This window comes from Oreochromis aureus, linkage group 10, assembly GCF_013358895.1.
Source record: "Oreochromis aureus strain Israel breed Guangdong linkage group 10, ZZ_aureus, whole genome shotgun sequence".
Taxonomy (NCBI): domain Eukaryota; kingdom Metazoa; phylum Chordata; class Actinopteri; order Cichliformes; family Cichlidae; genus Oreochromis; species Oreochromis aureus.
The window spans coordinates 34849180-34871301 of NC_052951.1; the positions used below are offsets into that span (position 1 = coordinate 34849180).

General features: G+C 46.2%; 2 protein-coding genes across 2 annotated transcripts; both read left to right on the forward strand.

Annotated features, from left to right (window-relative positions):
* The first annotated feature begins 1428 nt into the window (after window positions 1–1428).
* LOC116324805 lies at window positions 1429–12989 on the forward strand. The gene is made up of 6 exons (XM_031745554.2): window positions 1429–1923; window positions 8521–8729; window positions 9196–9313; window positions 11430–11616; window positions 11858–11965; window positions 12106–12989. The coding sequence occupies exons 1-6, from the start codon at window positions 1456–1458 to the stop codon at window positions 12567–12569; spliced, it is 1554 nt and encodes a 517-aa protein (XP_031601414.2). The 5' UTR covers window positions 1429–1455; the 3' UTR covers window positions 12570–12989.
* Window positions 12990–13075: 86 nt separating this feature from the next.
* LOC116324807 lies at window positions 13076–17385 on the forward strand. The gene is made up of 4 exons (XM_031745558.2): window positions 13076–15620; window positions 16439–16647; window positions 16737–16854; window positions 17078–17385. Exons 1-4 carry the CDS (start codon window positions 15126–15128, stop codon window positions 17252–17254), a joined length of 999 nt encoding a protein of 332 aa, XP_031601418.2. The 5' UTR covers window positions 13076–15125; the 3' UTR covers window positions 17255–17385.
* The last annotated feature ends 4737 nt before the right edge of the window (window positions 17386–22122 follow it).

Genomic DNA, 22122 nt, shown 5'->3' on the forward strand with positions numbered 1-22122 from the left:
TGGTAATTACTTAGTTTAATGATTGATCTAACCGGAAGTGGCAGGGCTCGTCTGCTGACAACTTTAATAACTTCCGTTGATCACATCTTTCAAAATAAAAGTCTTTAACCTAAAGCGTGTAAAAACAGTGGCAGTGCTTTAAATCTTTATTAAACAAAGCACAGTTAGATGACATCACACAGCAGACACTGTAACTGTGGCGTCACTGTGACAGCACGTGATGGGAACAGCTGATCGCTCACTGCTACAGGTGTCTAGTATGTGACGTCATTTGACCACGATGCATTCACATTTTTATTACACGTTTTGTAATTTCACATTTGTGTGTGTGTGTGTGTGTGGTGCCTGCCTCTGCCGGCAGGGGCGCCTCAAAGGGGGGGATAGTCACGTGACAGCATGTTTCCTCGGCGCCATCAGCTGTTATCTGCCTGTTTAGGACCAGAGTTCATATTGCAGGCGTGTCCGGCCACGCCCACAGGTGCAGCTGACACGGCACCGTGGAGTCTCCAGGTGACAGCCGGACCTGTGAGCAGCACCGAGCTGTCACACTCCAGCTGTGACAGCTGCAGGAAGTTTACTGCGCATGTGCCGTGTGTCCGGGAGCCGCTGAGAGGATTTTAAACCGAGCCGGACTCGCAGGGCTGACTCCGTGGATCCGCTGAAACTCTGAAAGAACAGCAGGAAAACACGTCGACCGTGACTCATGCCGGCTGTGGCACCAACACGCCACCTACCGGAGGACTGAAGGGGCAGGGCTGCCCTGCTGCTGTGCTTCATGGAGGTAACTCACACAGAAAATGTGTTTATGATAGAAACTGTGTGTACTTAACAATCACGACAGATTCACTGCAAAGAACAAACACTGAACACAACAACACAAAGAGTAACTGAGAATAAACAGAGACACAAACGTGTGTGAAAGGACAGAAATGAGGAACAAAAAGAGCAAACATGGACACACAAAACACCAGCAACACACAGTCCACGCAGAGACTCAGCATGATGGAAAAGAGCAGAACAACGATGATAAAAGCAAAAAGAGATGAGGCCAGAAGGAGAGACAGAGTCACTACAGGGACACGGAGACTGAAAAAGGCTCAAAGACATCAACAAGGAAGTCACAACCAGACAGGAAGTGAGAATGTTGTGCGTACAAACACACAGAAGCACCTGTTAGGAGCGAGATCACTGAGAGTAGGAGAAACTGCACCCAGGCAGGAAATGACTTTGCAGTACTCCAAACCACCACAGAGGTGCGACTGTCAGTCCAGCTGCTGAGTTTTGAGTCAGTGGAGCTTCTCAGACTCGTCTAATCCTCAGTTTGACGCTGATGATGACTCTTTGTGCTTCGCAGCGTTCGTTGGAGCAGAGAGACAGACGTGGGCGTCTGCAGGAACAGCGAGCTCCACCACAGAGACCCTCTGATGATGGACCTGTGATGTCTCACCTGTGATCATGCAGACACAGAGAAACAGGAGAGGACATTTAGAGCACTTCCTGTACTATAAGCACTCCAGGCTGAATCACCTGAAACAGGAAGTTCAAAGGTATGGGTTGGAGAACCAGTACGTCTTCACTGAAGACATCCCTCCGTTCCCCCGACCCGAGTTCCACGTGAGCCGTGTCAAACACGACACGGAGCGACGGGGCTTATGTTGCATCAGGGTGGACGAGGGCTTCAGGGATCCTCACAGTCGGGTCCTGGTGTGGTGGAGTCTGGCTGTGGGACCCGAGGAGATCCAGGAGGCCGAGACGAGGCTCCTAGAGGAGACCTACCCAAACCGGACAGAGGAGCAGGCCGCGAGGCAGCACAGCTTCCTGTGGAGGTTCGCCTCCTCTCCGGCCTTCAGCGAGAAGTCCAGGCTGGGCTCGTACCGCTTCACCTTCCCCCTGCAGGAGGTGCTGACCACCTACAGCGAGCAGGTACTCCTCTGTCTGTCAGCACACGGGCCCAACAGTCTGAGCTCAGATCCATAACAAAGGAAACATTAAAAGTCTGACACGTAAGCAGAATAACTGCAGTCATGGTAATGATAAAGTACGGCCTTTCTCAGGTCTACATATCCAGATATAACAGGAATGCAGCAGGTCTGAAAATGACGTCAAAGCAACCTCAGATCAACAACAGCACACGGCATGGTATTATTTATTTAAAAGTAAGAAGCAGCACACTCCTGTGTGTGCGTCTCCCACTGTGGAGGACCCTTGGCCCACTCTCCTTCACTGCGTTGCTTCAGCTCGTTGAGGTTTCATTCATGCTGCTGAGCTGGGATCTGCTGATGACCCAGTTTGGTCCCAGCGGTAACTGTGGGACGGACGTCCTCACCTGACTCTGAACACTGTGGTGTACAGACGAGTTCATAGTGTTTGTTTGCTCCAACGTGCTGCTCTGTGCTCCGCTTTGGTCTCGCCTGTCCAAAGGACGCTGTTCCAGAAGCCTTGTGGTTTGTTCAGATGTCAGCTCTGTAACTTCTCCGAGGCTCCTGTTGTTCATATGTTTCTTTGATCCGTTTGTTTAATCCTGTTGTTAGTGGGAGTTCTTTGTGGTGTGGGAGCAGTAATGGTGGAATAGTACATACAGTGCTCCACCAGGGGGCAGAACACATTGGATCGCATGTATTCAAATATGAAGCAAGCCTGCAGGACTGTACCCCTCCCTCACCTGAGACTCGTTACCCCAGATCTTTTATCCTTGAAATATTCTTGAGGTGATAGTAAGCTGATTTTGTTATTGTCTTAATGTGTTTTTCTAAGTTTAGGTCTGCATCCATCACTACACCCAAATTTCTCGCCTGGTTTGTGGTTTTTAGGTGTATAGATTGAAGTTCTCTGGTGACCTGTAATCGTTTTTCTTTTGCACCAAAGACTATTACCTCAGTTTTGTGTTTGTTTAGCTGGAGAAAATTGTGGCACAGCCAGTCATTAATTTCCTCAATGCATTTACCAAGAGCCTGTACAGGGCCTCGGTCTCCTGGTGACATTGTGATATATATTTGTGTGTCATCTGCGTAGCTATGATAGTTTATTTTGTTGTTCTTTATAATCTGTGCCAGTGGGAGCATGTAAATGTTAAACAGAAGGGGTCCCAAGATGGAACCTTGGGGAACTCCACATGTGATACTTGTCTGCTCAGATGTGAAGTTGCCTATTGACACAAAGTATTTCCTGTTTTCTAAGTATGTTTTGAACCAGTTTAGTACAGTTCCTGAAAGACCTGCCCAGCTCTCCAGTCGTTTGAGTAATATGTTGTGGTCAACTGTGTCAAATGCTGCACTGAGATCCAGTAAAACTAAGACTGACATTTTTCCACTGTCTGTATTCAGACATATGTCATTAAACACTTTGGTCAGAGCGGTTTCAGTGCTGTGGTTCTGTCTAAAGCCTGACTGGAAGGCATCATAGCAGTTATTCTGTTTTAAGAAGTAATTGAGCTGTTGAGAAACTGCTTTTTCAATAATCTTACTTAAAAATGGGAGGTTTGAGATCGGCCTGTAGTTATTCATTTGTGTCTTGTCAAGATTGTCCTTTTTCAGTAGAGGTTTTATTACAGCAGTTTTTAGTGATTCTGGAAACACACCTGATATTAGAGAAAAGTTGACGATCTGTAACAGGTCTGACTCCAAAGTCTTTGAGACCTTTTTGAAAAAACTTGTTGGCAGGACATCTAAACAGCAAGAGGAGGAGTTCAGTTGACCTAAGATGTCCTCCAGGTCTTTGCTGTTAATAGGGTGAAACTGTTTCATGGTGTTTAAACAGTTTTTCGTTTGACACAGTACATTTCCTGAATCTGCTGTTGATGTACCAATTGCTTGTCTAATCTTTTGGATTTTGTCTGTGAAGAATTTGGTCCAGAGGTTCCTGTAGCGCCTCCCAGAGGGCAGGAGGGTGAAGAGTCCATGTGCTGGGTGACTTTGAAAAGGGCTGGGAAAATCATCAGACACCGCTTCCTGTAGATGTCCTTTATGGCAGGAAGTGGTGCTCCGGCGATGCGCTGGGCAGTTTTCACAACCCTCTGCAACGCCTTCCGGTCCGAGGCAGAGCAGTTCCCGTACCAGACTGTTATACAGTTGGTCAGGATGCTCTCGATGGTGCAGCGGTAGAAGTTCACCAGGATGTCTGAGGACAGGTGGTTCTTCCTCAGAGTCCTCAAGAAGAAGAGGCGCTGGTGAGCCTTCTTGACCAGCTTGGAGCAGTTGGTCGTCCAGCTGAGATCCTCGGAGATGTGGACTCCCAGGAACTTGAAGCTGCTCACAGGCTCCACAGCCGTCCCCTTAATGTGGATGGGTGGATGTGGGTCAGCATTCCTCCTGTAGTCCACGATGAGCTCCTTGGTCTTCTCAGTGTTAAGCAGCAGGTTGTTTGTGTGGCACCACTCAGCCAGACGATCCACCTCCTCCCTGTAGGCGGTCTCATCGTTGTCGCTGATGAGGCCAATCACCGTGGTGTCATCTGCAAACTTAATTATGGTGCTGGAACCATCAGCAGGTCTGCAGTCGTGGGTGAAGAGGGAGTAGAGGAAAGGGCTCATCACACAGCCTTGTGGTACACCGGTGTTCATTGTGATTGTTGGTGAGCAGCGGTTATCTAGAGGGACATGTTTGGGCCGGTTGATCAGGAAGTCCAGTAACCATTTGCAGATGAGGGAACTGATGCCCAGGTCTGAAGTTCAGCTGCCACTGACACAGGAGGGTTTGTTAGCCTGTCAACTGTAGAAAAATAAGACCCGAGCGTTATGACTGTTTTTGGTGATGATGTCAGAGAAGTAGGACCTCCTTGCACTCCTCAGTTGTAAGTTATAATTGTGAAGTTTCTCTTTATAGATGTCATAATGAACCTGGAGGTTTGTTTTTCTCCATCTGCGCTCAGCTTTCCTACACTCTCTTTTTTCATTTTTCACCAGTGTGGAGTTTCTCCATGTAGACTTCTTCCTTTCAGAGATAACCTTCACCTTAATGGGAGCAATAGTGTCCATTACATTTAACATTTTAGCATTGAAGCTATTGACGAGCTCATTGACTGAACCTCTGGACGGGTCAGGTGTTAATGGGAAGACCTGGTTAAAGATCTCACTACTGTGTTCAGTTATACACCGTTTTGTGATCACTGCTGTTGATATATTTGTGTGGGCTGAGATTTTACTTTCAAAGAAAACACAGTAATGATCAGACAGGCCCACATCAGACACAGTAACCTTTGAAATGCTCAGGCCCTTGGAGATCAGTAGGTCAAGAGTGTGTCCTCTATTATGTGTGGCCTCTGTTACATGCTGAGTCAGCCCAAAGTTGCCCAGAGTGTTACTCAGGTCTTTAGTCCCTTTGTCCTGAGGGTTGTCCACATGGATGTTAAAATCCCCAACAATAATTACACAGTCGAAATCAACACAGATCACAGACAGCAGTTCACTGAGCTCATTAAAAAAGTCTGTGCAGTATTTGGGAGGCCTGTAAACATTAAGAAACACAACTTTGGATGGGGCCTTCAGCTGTAACGCCACATATTCAAAAGACTGAAAACTTCCAGGAGATAACTGCTTACATTGAAATGATTCATTAAATAAGACAGCAACCCCTCCTCCTCTCCTGCTCACCCTGGCCTCACTGATAAAACTGTAGTTAGGAGGGGTCGTCTCGATGAGAACAGCTCCACTGTTACTTTGGTCCAACCAAGTTTCAGTTAAAAACATAAAATCAAGGCTGTGCTCGGTGATTAAATCATTAATTAAAAATGTTTTCCCAGCTAAAGATCTAACGTTTAATAAAGCCAACTTAAGCGTTTTAGAGGTATTATTTGCCCCCTCGTGTTTGGGAGCAGTCTGTGGCACACAAGGTATGTTTACTATATTTAAAGATCTTTTAGAGTGCAGCTCTCTGTGTTTTGACCAGGCCACATGTCTCCTTCTGTCACCTAAAAGTACAGAAATTTTAAAACCTTCTAATAAACAGGGTCCCAGCTTCTCCTGGGAAAAGTCACCACTGCCATAATCCTCACAGCCCGGACCCTCCACACATCACACATCAGACTGCGGAGACAGGGCATGAAGGTGGTAAGGAGGAACTAAGGGGGGCGAGGTTGCGCAGTGTAACTTTGATTGCTCTGTTGAGGGCGGGGCTCGATGGCGAACCTTTGGCTGCTCTGGTGGGGGGTTTATGGGGGACAAAGAGGGACTGGGCCGGGGGGTAGATCTGAGCCCAGCATTGACCCGCTCCATCATCTCCTCAGTGAATTTCAGGTGTGGGGAGGAGGGAGAAAGGGAGGGGGAGGAGGGTGATGGCCTGTCAGGGGTTTGGGGGACTGGGGAAGGTCGTGGTCCCTGGTCCTGGTCGTTGGTGTTGTTGAGAGAGTTGGAGGCGAGTAGGGACCCCTCTTCTTGCCTCAGACATCTCTCCTTTCTGAGGCTCTTCCCGGGTGGGGGCAGATGGAGCTCCTCCTCAAGGTTTCTGCTGGGCTTTGTCTGTTCTCGGAGTACTGTTTGTTCCTCTTTATGACATAACTCCTCGTTTATCTCAGCCTTGGCACCAAGCACAGATGGATGAAACAAGTTGGAGGTGAACAGTTTCACCCCAGACTTGTTAAAGTTAAATCCATTTAATCCCTGCTGATCCGAAGGCCCAGCTCTGTTCTAGGATGCCCCCTGGACCCAGTGGAGGTGGTGAGTGACAGGAGAATGGCGGCTAAGCTGTCATCCCTGTTGGACAACATCTCCCACCCCATGCAGGAGACTCTGACAGCACTGAGCAGCTCCTTCAGTGGCTGCGGCACCCACGGTGTGGGACGGAGAGATTTCGCAGGTCTTTCCTCCCCACTGCTGTCAGACTCCACAACAAAGACTTTAACCGATCAAACACACACATCCACACATGTGCAATAATCTTTTCTGGCATCGTTGTATTTTTACTCAGTTGTAAATAGCATTTGTACTCTATTTTTATCTCATTGTATATTTTATTTTATCTTATTCTAATTTTTGCTTCATAACTTTTGCACTGTCCACTTCCTGCTGTGACAAAACAAATTTCCCACGTGTGGGACTAATAAAGGTTATCTTATCTTATCTTATCTTATCTTATCTTATCTTATCTTATCTTATCTTATCTTATCTTATCATTTGCTTTAAACAGATGCCTGCGTTCCCAAAAAATATTAAAGTTGTTGATAAAATGCACTGAGTGGTCAGTACATGCTGATATGAGCCATTTATTCAGTGCAAACAACCTGCTGAATCTCTCATCTCCTCCTCTGACGGGCGGTACAGGTCCACTGATGAATACAGCTGCATTCAGAGAGTTTACAGTGTTTAATAATCCAGTAAAGTCCCGTTTCAGAACCTCCGACTGTTGTTTGGACACATCGTTTGACCCTGTATGCAGAACAATGTTTGTCACGGTTGGATATTCATCTGCAATTTGAAGAATTCTCTCCTTCAGGTTGTTGACCATATCCTTAGGAAAGCAGAGGACTTTAGTGTTTTTACTGCACATCCTTTGTACATCCTTTACGGCAGAGTCACCTACAATCAGAGTTTCAGGCCTAGCCTTTAGCTTTCCCTGTGGCCTTTTACTTCTCAACAGATTTTCAGACCTTACTTCGCTACTTTTAGATGGATGTTGTCCAATATAGATCCAGGGTCCTTTGATAGTGGAGCAAATCTGTTCTGCAGTTTCACATTCAGTTGTTTTGGAGGTTTGTTGTTAACCTTCCTATTCACGGTTGTCCAGTCCTGTTTCCTCCCGTATACAGGGGTAGAAGAGCTTCTCTGTCTCGTAGGAAGTGAAGGCCAGTCGGTTTCAGAGATTTCAGCTCGCTGTGCTCTGCCTGTGATATGTCCTCCCCCTTCCAGGAGACATGATTTATGTCTTGGTTTTGCACCAAGACAGTCCAAGGGGGGATTATCGCTTGAGGATTTATAATAATGCACAGAGTCTACTTTCTTGGTCATGTTATCTGTGCTCCTTAGCTGTGTATTAGCTTGCTCATCGCCATTGTTTTGAATCAAAGGCAAGGTTGTTTCATTTCCACACAGTCCATTTACCTCCACGTTTACTTCTAAGCGATGAATTTTTGTCTCCAGTACTGCAATCTTCTGCAGGAGGCTGTGGTAGTCATCTGTGGAGAGGGAAGGCATCTTGTTGCTAGTTAGCCTAGCGGTTAGCACCTTTCCAGGCTATTGAGCTTTCGCTGAGTGCTTGGTGCCCAGACGCTTGGCAAAGAAACCCAAAAACACTGGACCCTCTAAGAGAGGCACAACTGTCACACCAGCTTCCTGTTTTACAGATATTTGCAACTTCTCCAGTGATAGTTTACAAACTCAGCACATGTAGCATTAACTGAAGAGAGACTGAAGAAGTCACTTGGATGAGTGACGAAACGTTTCTCCCACAAAACGCTACGTCCAGATGAACAGATTCAACTTTTGGACATGTAGCATTAAGTTATGTTGGAGAGTAGCTGTCTGTGTCTCTTAGCTAATGGAGTGATTATAGCTCGTCGCTCTCCCACTGAAACTCCTGTTATCGTCCCCAGTTTTGCTCCGGAGCTCCGCCCATCATGAGGGTGTTCAAGACCTCGCTGTTCAAACAGGAAGTGCAGTACTCTGTGCTGGTCCACAGCCCGGCCAATCAGCTGCTCTTCTCAAGGTTTCCTTTACTCCCTGATGATGACCCGGACGCTGTCTGCACTTATAGAGACGGACGCTTCATCTGGAGACCGGAGGCCATGTGTGGGACACACAGGTAAGACTCACACAGGTAAACATGTTAAAGGACTCCACTGAAGAGGTAATTCACCTTTTGGCAAGTCAGGCCCAAACGTCAGTCTGATGGTGTACAGAAGAACAACAACAATGTTATCGTCCAATAACTTATGAAACTGACTCTAATTGTGGAAACAAAAGACGTGGACTTTCAAAATAAAACAGCGGCTCATGTCTCTTTGAACCTCATATCAAGAGTTCCAGTCAGCATTTACCAAATACAAGTTCAGTGCTTGAAACCTGCTTTTACCTGCTTCACTTATTATGGAATAACACAGGAACAGGTTACACGTGAACAAGGGAACCATCAGTCAGCTGTCCAATGCTCGGAGCCTCTGAAAATGGAGACTGTGTGAAAAACTCCTCAACAGTTTATGCAACACTTGTTAAACCTCCTGAACAGAAACTATAAGAGTAAGTGATGTGCTCTTCATCCTTCCCCTCAGTTATGAGTTGATCTGTAGACCTGATGGAAACCAGATGGACGCTCAGGAACTACCTGCACGACCTCCATTTTACGTCTGGGATCACGTCGCCATTGCCCTGCATGTGGCGAACGGACAGGTACCTTCATTGCTCCTCTTCATCACTCTTTACCGATACCTAAAGCATTTCATGTGATTTTCTATTTGTAAATGATGTTCTTTCATATTTCATATCATTAAAGGGTTACTCATAGATTAATCATTGCTAGCTTGGTCATTGAAGCTGCAAGCATAGACTGTATAGGAGCATTACACAGACACCTGTATCAGAAGTTTCCAGTCAATTTTATTTGTAAAGCACATTTAAAACAGAGAGAGACAGAGGTTAATAACAAGTATGATTCGATGCAGAGAGGTCTATTAACACATAGTGAGTGAAGAAGAAACACCCAATGCATCATGGGAATCCCCGGCAGCCTACGTCTATTGCAGCATAACTAAGGGAGGATTCAGGGTCACCTGGTCCAGCCCTAACTATATGCTTTAGCAAAAAGGAAAGTTTGAAGCCTAATCTTGAAAGTAGAGATAGTGTCTGTCTCCTGAATCCAAACTGGAAGCTGGTTCCACAGAAGAGGGGCCTGAAAACTGAAGGCTCTGCCTCCCATTCTACTTTTAAATACTCTAGGAACAACAAGTAAGCCTGCAGAGCGAGAGCGAAGTGCTCTAATAGGGTGATATGGTACTACAAGGTCATTAAGATAAGATGGGGCCTGATTATTTAAGACCTTGTATGTGAGGAGCAGGATTTTGAATTCAATTCTGGATTTAACAGGAAGCCAATGAAGGAAGCCAAAACAGGAGAAATCTGCTCTCTCTTTCTAGTCCCTGTCAGTACCCTTGCTGCAGCATTTTGGATCAGCTGAAGGCTTTTCAGTGAGTTTTTAGGACATCCTGATAATAAAGAATTACAGTAGTCCAGCCTGGAAGTAATAAATGCATGAACTAGTTTTTCAGCGTCACTCTGAGACAGGATATTTCTAACTTTAGAGATGTTGCGCAAATGGAAGAAAGCAGTCTTACATATTTGTTTAATATGTGCATTGAAGGACATGTCCTGGTCAAAAATGACTCCAAGGTTCCTCACAGCATTACTGGAGGCCAAGGTAATGCCTGATCATATTTAGGATTAAAGCATTAATTAATGGCAAGACTTCTTTGAGCATTCTCGTAGGAACGTGGTCTAAATGACACGTTGATGGTTTGGAGGAAGTATTTTTGTGGACTGTGCTGAAGAGCCAGGTCTGTGTCAGGAAACCAGCCAGTTTCAATGAATTCATGAAGCATACACCAGAATGATGCCAGAAGCTTGTTGGTAGCTACCAAAAGCTTCTGGTTGAGGTGCAGCTTGCTGAGAGACATTAAACCAAATATTAGTGGGCCTCATTCACACACATTCATAAAACTGCTATACTTAAGCACCTTGTCTAACATTCACACTCACTGAGAGGCAACTTGGGATTTAGTATCTTGCTCAGTACTTCAACAAACAGACTGGAGTAGCTGGGGATCAAATAAGCTACCCACTGATTGACCGATAGTCTGCTCTACCTCCTGAGTCACAGCTGTATACATTTGTGCCTGTGTGGATTATATAAAATCCTAAATAAGTTCAAATTTAAAGCCACTAAAGATGTCTGGTGTACAATCATTCTGCCCTGGAAAAACAACAGTTCAAAGAAATCATTAAAAGCACAAAAATACCCCAACATTCATGCCCATGATGAGTGGAAACTGTAACCAGGTACTGCTGTCTGTGTGCCATACACCTGTCAGCCAAAGAGGCCACGCCCTTAATAATGTAGACTTTAGGGTTAGTACAATTTAAACAGGTGAGTTATAAAAACATCATAACAGTCTTTATGAGGGGAAATTATCTGTAGAGTCCAACCCAGTGTGTGTATCAGGCTGTAAACATATTTGTTTCTGCTGTAAAGTTTTAACCTCTATGGAGATTCACTGCTGCCTCTGCTGGGCGTCAGAGGAACTGCAGCTGTTGGAGCTTCATGCTTGAGAGCCTGGTTTATGTTTGACTGCAGGACCTCGAATATGATTATTTGTTGTGATCATGCAGGTTCACACGTGTTCTCTCAGCCTTAAAGTTTCCGACTGTCCCTGAACGTAACACTCCTGCAGGTGCACCGTCAGAGTTCAGACGTTTGCAGATTTCCTTTAAAAACATCCTGTTGATCCTTCAGGTGCTGACGTTTAACGCTGACCGCCTGAGACAGAACCTCAGCTTCTGTTGGCCGGACGAAGTAACAGCCAGAAACGACGAGGAGGACTTCGATGATTTCGAAGACGCTACAAACTTGGTTAAATGCCTGTGGCCGGGCTGGCGCCTCCCCCTGGAGGAGGAGCGCTCGCTCCTGCAGCGTTACACAGGTATGAGGTACAGCGATCTTTGAGTTTCTGTAGAAATCAATACAAAGACGTGCCGTCCTCGGTACTTTGCACTCTTCCTTTAAAGTGTGAGGGAGGGGCTGTGTGACATCATGAAGAATATCGATGACGACTTTAAAGCGTCTGTCGTTTCATCTCAGACCCACAGAAACGGGAAACAAGTTTAAAATGATCCAGAAGCATCCTTTAAATCTCGTTTTAACAGCAGACTTTCTCCTCTCAGTGTCCGACATCAGACTGGTTCTCGTCGGGAGGCCTGGAGTGGGTAAGAGCTCCACTGGGAACGCCATCCTAGGAAGGCTTGCCTTCAGTCCAGGCGGTCCATCCTCAGGTAAGTCTAACCCATCTGTGGACTGATTCAGCCCCAGGCTCTTTGGCTCCCCTGCACGGCTAACATTAGCTTAGAAATGGAGGCCAAACGCCTCAAACTGGGAGCATGTTCAGAGTAAACTGGTGGAGTCCTCTCCTCAGGGACGTCATCGTGCTGCTGGCAGAGCGAGTGGGTGTTCGGCCACCAGGTGACCGTAGCCGACACTCCTGGTCTCTCGGAAACATCCAGCGACGCCGTGAAGAGGGACATCTCCACATGTGTAAACATGCTGAGGCCCCACGCTGTCCTGCTGGTCGTCAGGGTGGGGTCCTCCACCGTGGAGGATCTAGCCGCCGTGAGGCAGGTGGAGGAGGTCTTTGGGATGGACGTGTGGAGGTACACCAGGATCCTCTGCACCTATGCTAACCCAGCGGCTCCAGACATCGAGACACAGCGCCGGGCGACGGGACCTGAGCTGCTTTTCAGAGTGGGCTACAGGTACCACGTCCTCAACAACAACCCAGACCACTGGGACGGTCAGCAGGTCTATGATCTGGTGCAGGCCGTGGCAAGGATGGTCATGGCTAAAGAAGGGGAGGTCTACTCCATCAGGAACACCATCTGAGTGCTGGGTGATGTTGTAATGTTGTTTGCACTGTTTACCCTCAGGTGATGGAGTGTGGCGTACGATAAATGCACCAGAACGCCCAGCACAGCGACACCTGCTGGCCTCAGTGGGGAGGTCACCTCCCAGATTAGCTTCCATGATGCATCATGGGAAGTCCCCCCCATCCTGACGTCAGCAGGTTTGGAAATGCAGTTTGTTTGTAGCCGACTACGAACGTTAAACTTTGAATATTCTGTGCAACGATCCAAAAGCCTTTTAAAAAATCCCAACAGTGCCGATCTCACGAAGATCATTCAAGACACACGTGTGTCTGTGAGGGTTTGAAAAGGACAGGAGCCAATGAAGGGAAGCCAATACAGGAGAAATCTGCTCTCTCTTTCTAGTCCCTGTCAGGACTCTCAGTGCAGCATTTTGGATCAGCTGAAGGCTTTTCAGCGAGTTTTTAGGACATCCTGATAATAAAGAATTACAGTAGTCCAGCCTGGAAGTAATAAATGCATGAACTAGTTTTTCAGCATCACTCTGAGACAGGATATTTCTAACTTTAGAGATGTTGGTCACATGAGAGGAATGTGTGGGTGACAGAACAAATTAACCTTCTCAAGTTTGGAAAACTGTGTCCATGAGGACTCCAGCATCACCACGTCTCACCTGCTGGTGAGGACCCGCCTCTGCCTTCGTGCAGACCAACCACTGCACAGCGTTACTGACAGGAGGATCGTTTACATGGTGGACACAATCCGAGTGCTGCATCTGCCAATCAGCAGTGATTTTCTCTGTGTAGCCCCTCCCACAGACACAGCTATGCGCCAGTTCTCACCTGACCCAATGCAGCACTGACAGCGTGTCATTGGTGACCATTTAAGCCAATCAGCTGCCAGATGAAACTGAGGAAGTGAAATTATTAATGAGCCCTGAATGACTCCGGACAGCTAGCAAAGAGCCAGCTAAACAACAACAGCTAACAACAGTTTGGCTCGACTGTCCTAAAAATCACACTTTGCCTCAGATAAACAGTTTGATTCCATCCTCACATCAAACATAGTTAGATCCACTTCAGAGACAGTTTCAGTAACAGCAGCTAATAGAGGCTAACAGAAGCTAACAGCAGCTAACAGAAGCTAACAGCAGCTAACAGAGGCTAACAGAAGCTAACAGCAGCTAATAGAGGCTAACAGAAGCTAACAGCAGTGCATATTGACAGAAAGTTCAGCATATTTTCAACAGCTCGTCTCAGTATCACTGTCATCAGACAGAAGTGAGTTTCACTCACTCACTGACTCCTCCAAAGTAAATACAGGTGGACACCAGCTGACACCAGTGATCTGACAGCTTACACTACAGATGAATGTTTTTTTGGCTGACTTCAGGGGTAAAAATGTTAAATCCTGCAAAATACTTGACACATATCCGTTTCTTATTTCTGATTTACTGCTAAATATTGATATTATTCAAATATGTTAAAATGTAATGTGAATAAAATGTTTTTATATATAAACAGTAGTAGAAGGCCAGGCATGGCCATTACGAGGTTTGAAGCCTAACAGTTAGAAACAAACAAATAATGGTGCAGTAACATCTACTGTTGATGTGATCATCACCATGAATCCAGGGCGCTTCTGTCTGGTGACCTCGGTATATCAATGTTGAAATAGTGGTAAAACTGTGGGAGGAGCCACAGGAGTTCAGGGTCGGATCTGAGACCCCTTAGGAAGGACTTTCATTAGACGTCAAAGAACTTCTGTCCACGAGCTCAGGCAGGAGACCTCGAGTGAGACCAGAACCTGCTGGTCTGGTCTGGGAATGCCTCAGAAGTCTGGAATATTGCTCAGCCTGCAGGTGACCTGACTTTGATGGATGGACATGTTTTTACAAGCAAACACTTCTGATGAGCGCTGGGGTCAGAGTGCAGCTTGTTTTTGTAACATTTTTTATTGTTGGCAAGAGTGTTAATAAAAAAATCGTTAATCATGAAACAGAAACACGAGAACACAAAGAGAAGAAGAGCGTTTGATCAGGTCTAAATGACCTGTTCAAGTTCAATAAGGAGAAAGAGGTGAACATGTTTCGGTAAAACGACCCTGATGGTTTCCATCACAGGCACGAACGTCAGGCTCATATCGGGCTTCCTTCTTCAGCGAATTCTGCTCAGCCCGGACGTAAGTGAAGGAGGAAGAAACCACAGTGACATCAGAAACAGTCTGGCACCCGCACTTCCTGTCTCATGACATCACACCGTTTCCTTAAACTCAGAGGAAATACACCAGACAAGCCTTTTATGGAAACGTAAGGTCGGTTAAGTTCACTGAGCAAAACCATGACAGCAGGTCATCGGTGATGAAGCAGAATTCAAACAAACACGAAGAAGCTCGGAAAACAAACCTCAAACATCTGAAGACGAATCAAACTGAAACTTCAGGCAAGGCATGCAGTCAATGAACCAAAACCAGAACGCTGTGTGTGTGTGTGTGTGTGTGTGTGTGACTGGGTGGGGTCTGAATAAAAGTGTGTCCTGTCAGATATCACAGACCACTTCTCTCCAGCTCACCCTCCATGATCATGCAGACACAGACAAACAGCCGAAACTATACCGAACATTTCATAGAGGGTCAGCATGTGCGGCTGAATGATTTAAGAAGTATAGCTGAGCGTCAGGGTTTGGAGAACCAGTACCTCTACAAAGAAGACGTCCCTGAATACCCCCGACCTGAGTTCTACGTGTCTCACCTGAAACATGACACAGAGCGCAGGGGGCTACGTGGGGTCTGGAAGGACAGAGGCTTCAAGGATCCTCGTGGATGGTCCTCGGATCCTCGCCATCTCTCCCTGGTGTGGTGGAGTCTGGCTGTGGGACCTGAGGAGATCCAAGCGGCCGAGACGAGGCTCCTGGAGGAGACCTACCCGGACCGGATGGAGGAGCAGGCTGCAGAGCAGGAGAGCTTCCTCTGGAAGTTCGCCTCCTCTCCAGCCTTCAAGAGGAGGTCAAGACTGGGCTCATACCGCTTCAGGTTCCCTCTGGAGGAGGTGCTGACGGCCTACAGCGAGCAGGTAATCCTACGTTTAAATGACTGTTTGCATTCACAGAGCTCAGGTCTGACATCACCGTCTGTGAGCTCCATAAAAGAGTCAGAGATGGCTGTGAACTTCATATCAAACACTTTTCAGAGGCAGAGTTTGAACATGAATATCTAAAACACTGTTAACGACAGAAACCTGACAGTTTCACTGGTCGGTCTTACCAGAAACATGAAACAGGATCTAGTATTCAAATATCTGCATCCTGGATCATTTAGATATTTTAAAAATCCAAGCAGTCCTGTAAAAAAACTGCAAACAATAACCTGGGACCATTTCTGAATGATGTATATTTATATTTCTCCATAATGTTAAAACACTGAACACTATAAATATTAAATTCTTAGTCACAAACTGAAGAACATGCTTTTTTCGTTCAGCTTACATCCTGGAGTCAGTAAATATTGATTGTAAATAAGGTTAGCATGTTGTTAAAGCAGGCCATAGGAAAGGCATCATACGTTTTTAGGTGGTAACCACCACAGAAACATCAGCAGACCGTCCAACCGGAACAGACGGCGCTCAGCTGATGATGGTTCAAATATACTCGCGGACAAAACCTGCAGATTGTTAAAAGATTATTTTCTCAGTTAAAACTCAAATAAACTGTAATCACAACCTTCCTGACAACACTGAACATCAGACTGAACAACAGGGCACTTCCATCCTTCGTTTACAGCGAGCTGCTGTTGTGACTCAAAGTGTGCGTCGACTGAAACACGCTGTGCGCTGTGCCGCGTCACTCTTTCTTTCTCTGGAAGTAAAACTGAAACTCCTGTTATCGTCCCCAGTTTTGCTCCGGAGCTCCGCCCATCATGAGGGTGTTCAAGACCTCGCTGTACAAACAGGAAGTGCAGTACTCTGTGCTGGTCCACAGCCCGGCCAATCAGCAGTTCTTCTCAAGGTTTCCTTTGCTCCCTGATGATGACCCGGACGCCGTCTGCACTTATAGAGACGGACGCTTCATCTGGAGACCGGAGGCCATGTGTAAGACACACAGGTAAGACTCACACAGGTAAATGTGGAAATGACCTCCACTGAGAGACTAAAAGCGCCCCCTGACCTCTGTGTCTCTGTCCGTCCTCTCAGCTACGAGTTGATCCGAGGACCTGACGAGAACCAGATGGACGCTTGGGGACCGATGAGGCCCCCGGAGTTTTATGTGTGGGATCACGTCGCCGTCGCCCTGCACGTGGAGAACAGACAGGTACCTTCGCTCCTCCTCCTCCTCACTCTTTAGAGACACCTGAAGCATTTTTAGGAGATATCAGCCACGCGGCTCCTCCAGCCTGCTCCCGCTGCATCCACTGCAGCGTGAGCGCTGAAAGGCTTTGAATGAACTTCCGAGCTCAGAGTGCTGGATCATCACGTCTGACTCTGACAGCTTAATTTGTGAGCTTCAGTTTCACGTTTGTCTTTTTCTGTTTCAGGTGCTGAGGTTTGATCCTGATCAGCTGAGAGAAAACCTGAGGTTCTGCTGGTGGGACAACAGGACAATCATACCCCAAACACACTTTGATCACTTCTGCAGAGCCCACTCCCTCCTTAGACGCCTGTGGCCCAGATACTCCCGGCTGGAGAAGGAGCCCCCGCTCCGGCCTACCTGAGGCAATGAATCCACATTTCTCCTGACAGCTGCCTCGAGTGGACACTAGGAGAACTGCAGTCTTGCATTAATGTGTGTTTTTTTTTTTGTTTTCTTATATGTGAATTAAAAATACTTCAGTAAAAGTAAAAAGTGTCTCTGACTTAATTTCTACTATGAATGTGATAAAATAATATTAATAAATGGGAATAAACTTTATTTCAGAGTAAATTTCATTCTAATGACTCCGTTCTGCTTAAATCAGTTATGCAGACCATGAGCAGAGAAACAGCAGGAGGATGTTTAAAGACCAGTGTTTTCTGTTGCCTGCATGGTCGAGTGCGACTGCGTCCACACCTGGGCAGGAAGTGACAAAGTCAGGGTCTGGGTGGGATTCATCAGGTGGACTTAAGCGGCTCAATGTGGGGAATACATAAATAATAAATAAAATTTTCTTTATATAGCACCTTTCTAGACAGAGTCACAAAGTGCTGCACATAAGATAACAAATAATAAAAGGTAAAACAGACAATATAAAAACAGGCAAAAATTAATCCAAAGCAGTTTTAAAAAGGTGAGTTTTAAGTTGTTTTTTAAAAACAACAACCGAGTCCACAGTTCTTAAGGTTTGGGGGAGACAGTTCCACAGTCTCGGGGCCACAGTGGCAGAAGCTCTGTCACCCTTAGTTCTCCTCTTAGTCTGTTTTATAGCAAGTAAACCCTGATCAGATGACCTCAAGGACCTGCTAGGGACATAGGACTGTAGCAGATCAGAGATGTAGGCAGGTGCCAGACCGTGTAAAGCTCTAGAAGTTAAAACCAGGATCTTAAAATGGACTTCAATAGGAAGCCAACTGAGATAGCAGCAGTGTCACATGTGAATACTTAGAGGATTTAGTGAAGAGCCTAGCTGCAGCGTTTTGCACAACCTGCAGACGATCCAGAGAACCTTTGCTTAGACACATAAACAGTGAGTTACAATAGTCCAAGCATGACGAGATAAATGCATGTATAGCTATCTTCAGCTCAGAGCGAGATAAAATAGGGCTTAGCTTAGCCACATTTCTTAAATGATAAAAACAAGACCGAACCAGAGAATTCACATCGAATGTGAGAGTCGGGTCAAAAGTGACACCTAAATTCCTGATAGAGGATTTAACATACACAGAGAGGACCAAGGGCTTTCACTATCTGGGATACAAATCTGTCCGGAGCACATATGAGGACTTCAGTTTTCCCCTCGTTGAGTTGGAGGAAATTTGCAGCCATTCAACATTTGATCGAATCTAAGCAATCATTCACAGTGGCGGTCCTAGCCTGTTTGGCGCCCTGGGTGAACACTCCCTCTTCTTACTCTTCTTATATTTATTGATTGTTTATTTGCACTGCTGTAACTGGAGCCTCGTCGTCTCGTCTCTCTATATGCTGGACTGTATGTAGCGGAGATGCCAATAAAGTTTACTTTGACTTCAGCAGCGCGCAGGCGCACCGAGGGCTCTCGCGCTCACTTTTCGCGTATAGAATTTCGAAAAAACATCAGTGCAAATTATAAGTCTGTGTCATAATGTCTGCTGTTTTCTTGTTTGTTGGTTTGTTTTTATTTTGTTTTATTTTGCGAGTTGGTTATTAGACGCTGCTCCAGCCAGCCAGAGAATCCCCCGCCGCCCCGCCCTCTCCTCCCTGTGCTGCAAGCAGCAGGCGCACTTCGCAAACAGCAAATGGGCGATAGAAAACCGATCAGTGGCTATGACATTCCCAATATGCGCTGGCTGATGTCGGGGCAGCATGAGTACGAGCAATTTTTTTTTTTTGGCCGATGCCCGTGATGCCGCCCCCCATCACGATGCCGCCCTAGGCAACTGCCCGTCTCACCCATATCAAAAACCGCTACTGGTCATTCAGACGCTGAAGCTTAGATAAATCATGGGGCTTAAAAGAAACGTACAACTGAATATCATCAGCATAACAGTGATAAGAAATGTCCTCAAAAGAGCCCATTATATGCTGGAGGGGGAGAAGATACATTAAAAACAATAAAGGCCCCAAAACCGAACCCTGAGGGACACCACAAGTAAGGGAGGTACAGGATGACCTGAAACCGGAGACCACCACAGAAAAGGATTGGTGATGTAGGTATGAGGAGAACCACTCCAAGGCAGTTCCAGATACACCAACCCAGTGTTTAAGCCTTTCGAGGAGGATGTGTTGATCAACTGTGTCAAAAGCCAATGTGAGGTCCAACATAAGTAGGACCGAGCACCTTCCTGCATCATTACTCATCAAAATGTGACTTCAGACCCTAAGAACAGCTGTCTCTGTGGAGTGAGCTCTGTGAAAGCCGGACTGAAACTTATCGCAAATACTATGTTTGTCCAGAGTCGCTATAAGTTGCAAGATGACGAGCCGAGATGGGGTGGAGATCAACATAACAGGTGCTGAATGAGAAAAATTCATTCCTATGTTATTAATCTTTGCAAGCAGAAAGGAAAGAAAATGTTCACAGTCCTCATTGGACGAAATAGGAGCCACAGGTAGAGCAGGAGTAACAATGTCACTAATGGTGTTTAACAGCACCTTATGATTACCTCTGCTCTTTGTAACCAAGTGTGAGAAATGGGCAGCCCTCGCATCTCTGATCAGAAAGACAGACGCAACAACGTTGTCATCCCCTATGTAGCCGGTGTATCAGAGAAACTCAGGAGAGTTTTCTCCAAGCACGACATCCCAGTGTACTTCAGACCCAGCAACACACTCAGACACAAACTGGTTCACCCGAAAGACAAAACTCCAAAACACAGACTGAACAACGTGGTGTATGCTGTACAGTGCAGCGAGGAATGCCCAGACCTCTACATTGGAGAGACCAAACAGCCACTTCACAAGCGCATGGCACAACATAGAAGAGCCACCTCCACAGGACAAGACTCAGCTGTCCATCTGCATCTAAAGGTCAAAGGTCACTCTTTCGAGGATGCCAATGTTCACATTTTGGACAGAGAGGACAGATGGTTTGAAAGAGGAGTGAAAGAGGCCATCTATGTCCACTGTGAGCGACCATCTTTGAACAGAGGCAGTGGTTTACGACACCAACTGTCTGCCATCTATAATCCAGTTTTGAGTTCCCTCCCCAGACGCCTTAACGCCCACTCACATCCTGGGCCATCTGACCTCAGGAATTCACATGACAAGGTGGGGCCAGGTTTCACAATGGGCTCACCCGAAACCCTGGCTGATTAGGTCCCACACCCGCTTTCACACCTTGGCTCAGGTGATTAGGTAGAGGATCAATAGTTGGTCCATGACCCTCTCGGTGGGTTACACCCACAGGGCTTAAATCTGGGACTCTCCACAATTTGACCCTAGAACTGAAGAAGTTCTTGGATGAAACGTCTTCTTAAAGAAGTCCAGACGCTTTTCTTTCCAAGCTCCTTAGGCTACTGTGATATTTATCCCTCCCTGGGCTCAAACATTTAACATGTGGACGTCATTTAAATTTAGAGAACATAAAAAATCATCATCGTCAACAGAACATTAGAACAAATACAATAACAAAGTTATTATAAAACAGTTTTCCATTCAGTGATTATTCAGCTTTAACTGTTGTCCTGCTCTCACCACAGCACTGGACTCAAAGGATATTACACAATAAATTAGATCACAAGTGTGTGTGTGTGTGTGTGTGTGTGTGTGTGTGTGTGTGTGTGTGTGTGTGTGTGTGTGTGTGTGTGTGTGTGTGTGTGTGTGTGTGTGTGTGTGTTCAAAGGGTAAGTTTCAGCGCTGGCTCCATATTTCAGCTCCAGAGATTGCTGCTTGCTTAAAACATAACTTAAATGTAGTGATGAATTACCTGACCCTAACTTTAATAATGACATTTTTTTCACAAAGATGGACCTTTGTCCTTTCCACCTGTGATGACTTAGACCTCAGAGGGCAACAACCCGAGATCATGGGGCAACCTTTGCTATGCTTTCAGACAAACATAAGCACAGAGCCAGACACAGGAAGAGTTCACAGCAGTTATTTGCAGTAGAGAGTTGTTTTGGTGCTCATCAGCAGTTTCCTTTCTGTCCTGCAAGGATGCTCTGTCACTCCAGCTGGTCATTACAAGGACTCACAGAAGACGTGACAGAGGTGGTGGACAGAAGAACAAGTGTTATTGGAGGTGAGTAGATTGAATTTGACAGATTGAATCATAGTTTCATTCACAGGCTTCCTCTTGAAGGTGTCTGCAAACCTATAAGCACAAGTTGATCAAAACTTGTAGAGTTGGGGCTCTGAGCATCTGAACATCTCTTCTGGCTCTTGGAGGAGGCGGACCCATCTCTCCCTCTCCCTCCCTTATCTTTCCTGCTTCGCTTCTATGTCCTTGTCTCGTCTCGTCTAACTCCAACCCCCAGAGAGCCTCTCTGTCTCGGTCTTGTTCTCTAAAACCTAAAGAATTATGGATTTGATCAACTGGTAACATAATGCAATTGACACTCTCTCCTGGGTTCGGGAGAGCCCGAGTGTCCTGCAGGGACGTTCCCTGCCTGACACACGATGGACGGGTGGCAGAAGTGGCGTGTCGTGTGCCTGGCGGGACTCTCTATTGAGGACATCGATATATAACGGGGTTCCTGCTGATCAGAGCTGGCTCAGCCCTGGCTTATTGGAAAATGAAGAAAGCGGTTACAGCTGTTCAAAACCCCACAAGGCTAGCTGCTCTGATCGAAGGGCTGGGACGAGCTGTGAGTACTCGGACTGTTAGTACGCAAGAAAGATCCTGGAGAAGCTCACGGCTCTTCAACCGGAAACTGATACACCTGCGGACCAGTGATGTACTGAGAACAACTCAATCAATCAATCAACCAATCAATCAATCAATCAATCAATCAATCAATCAATCAATCA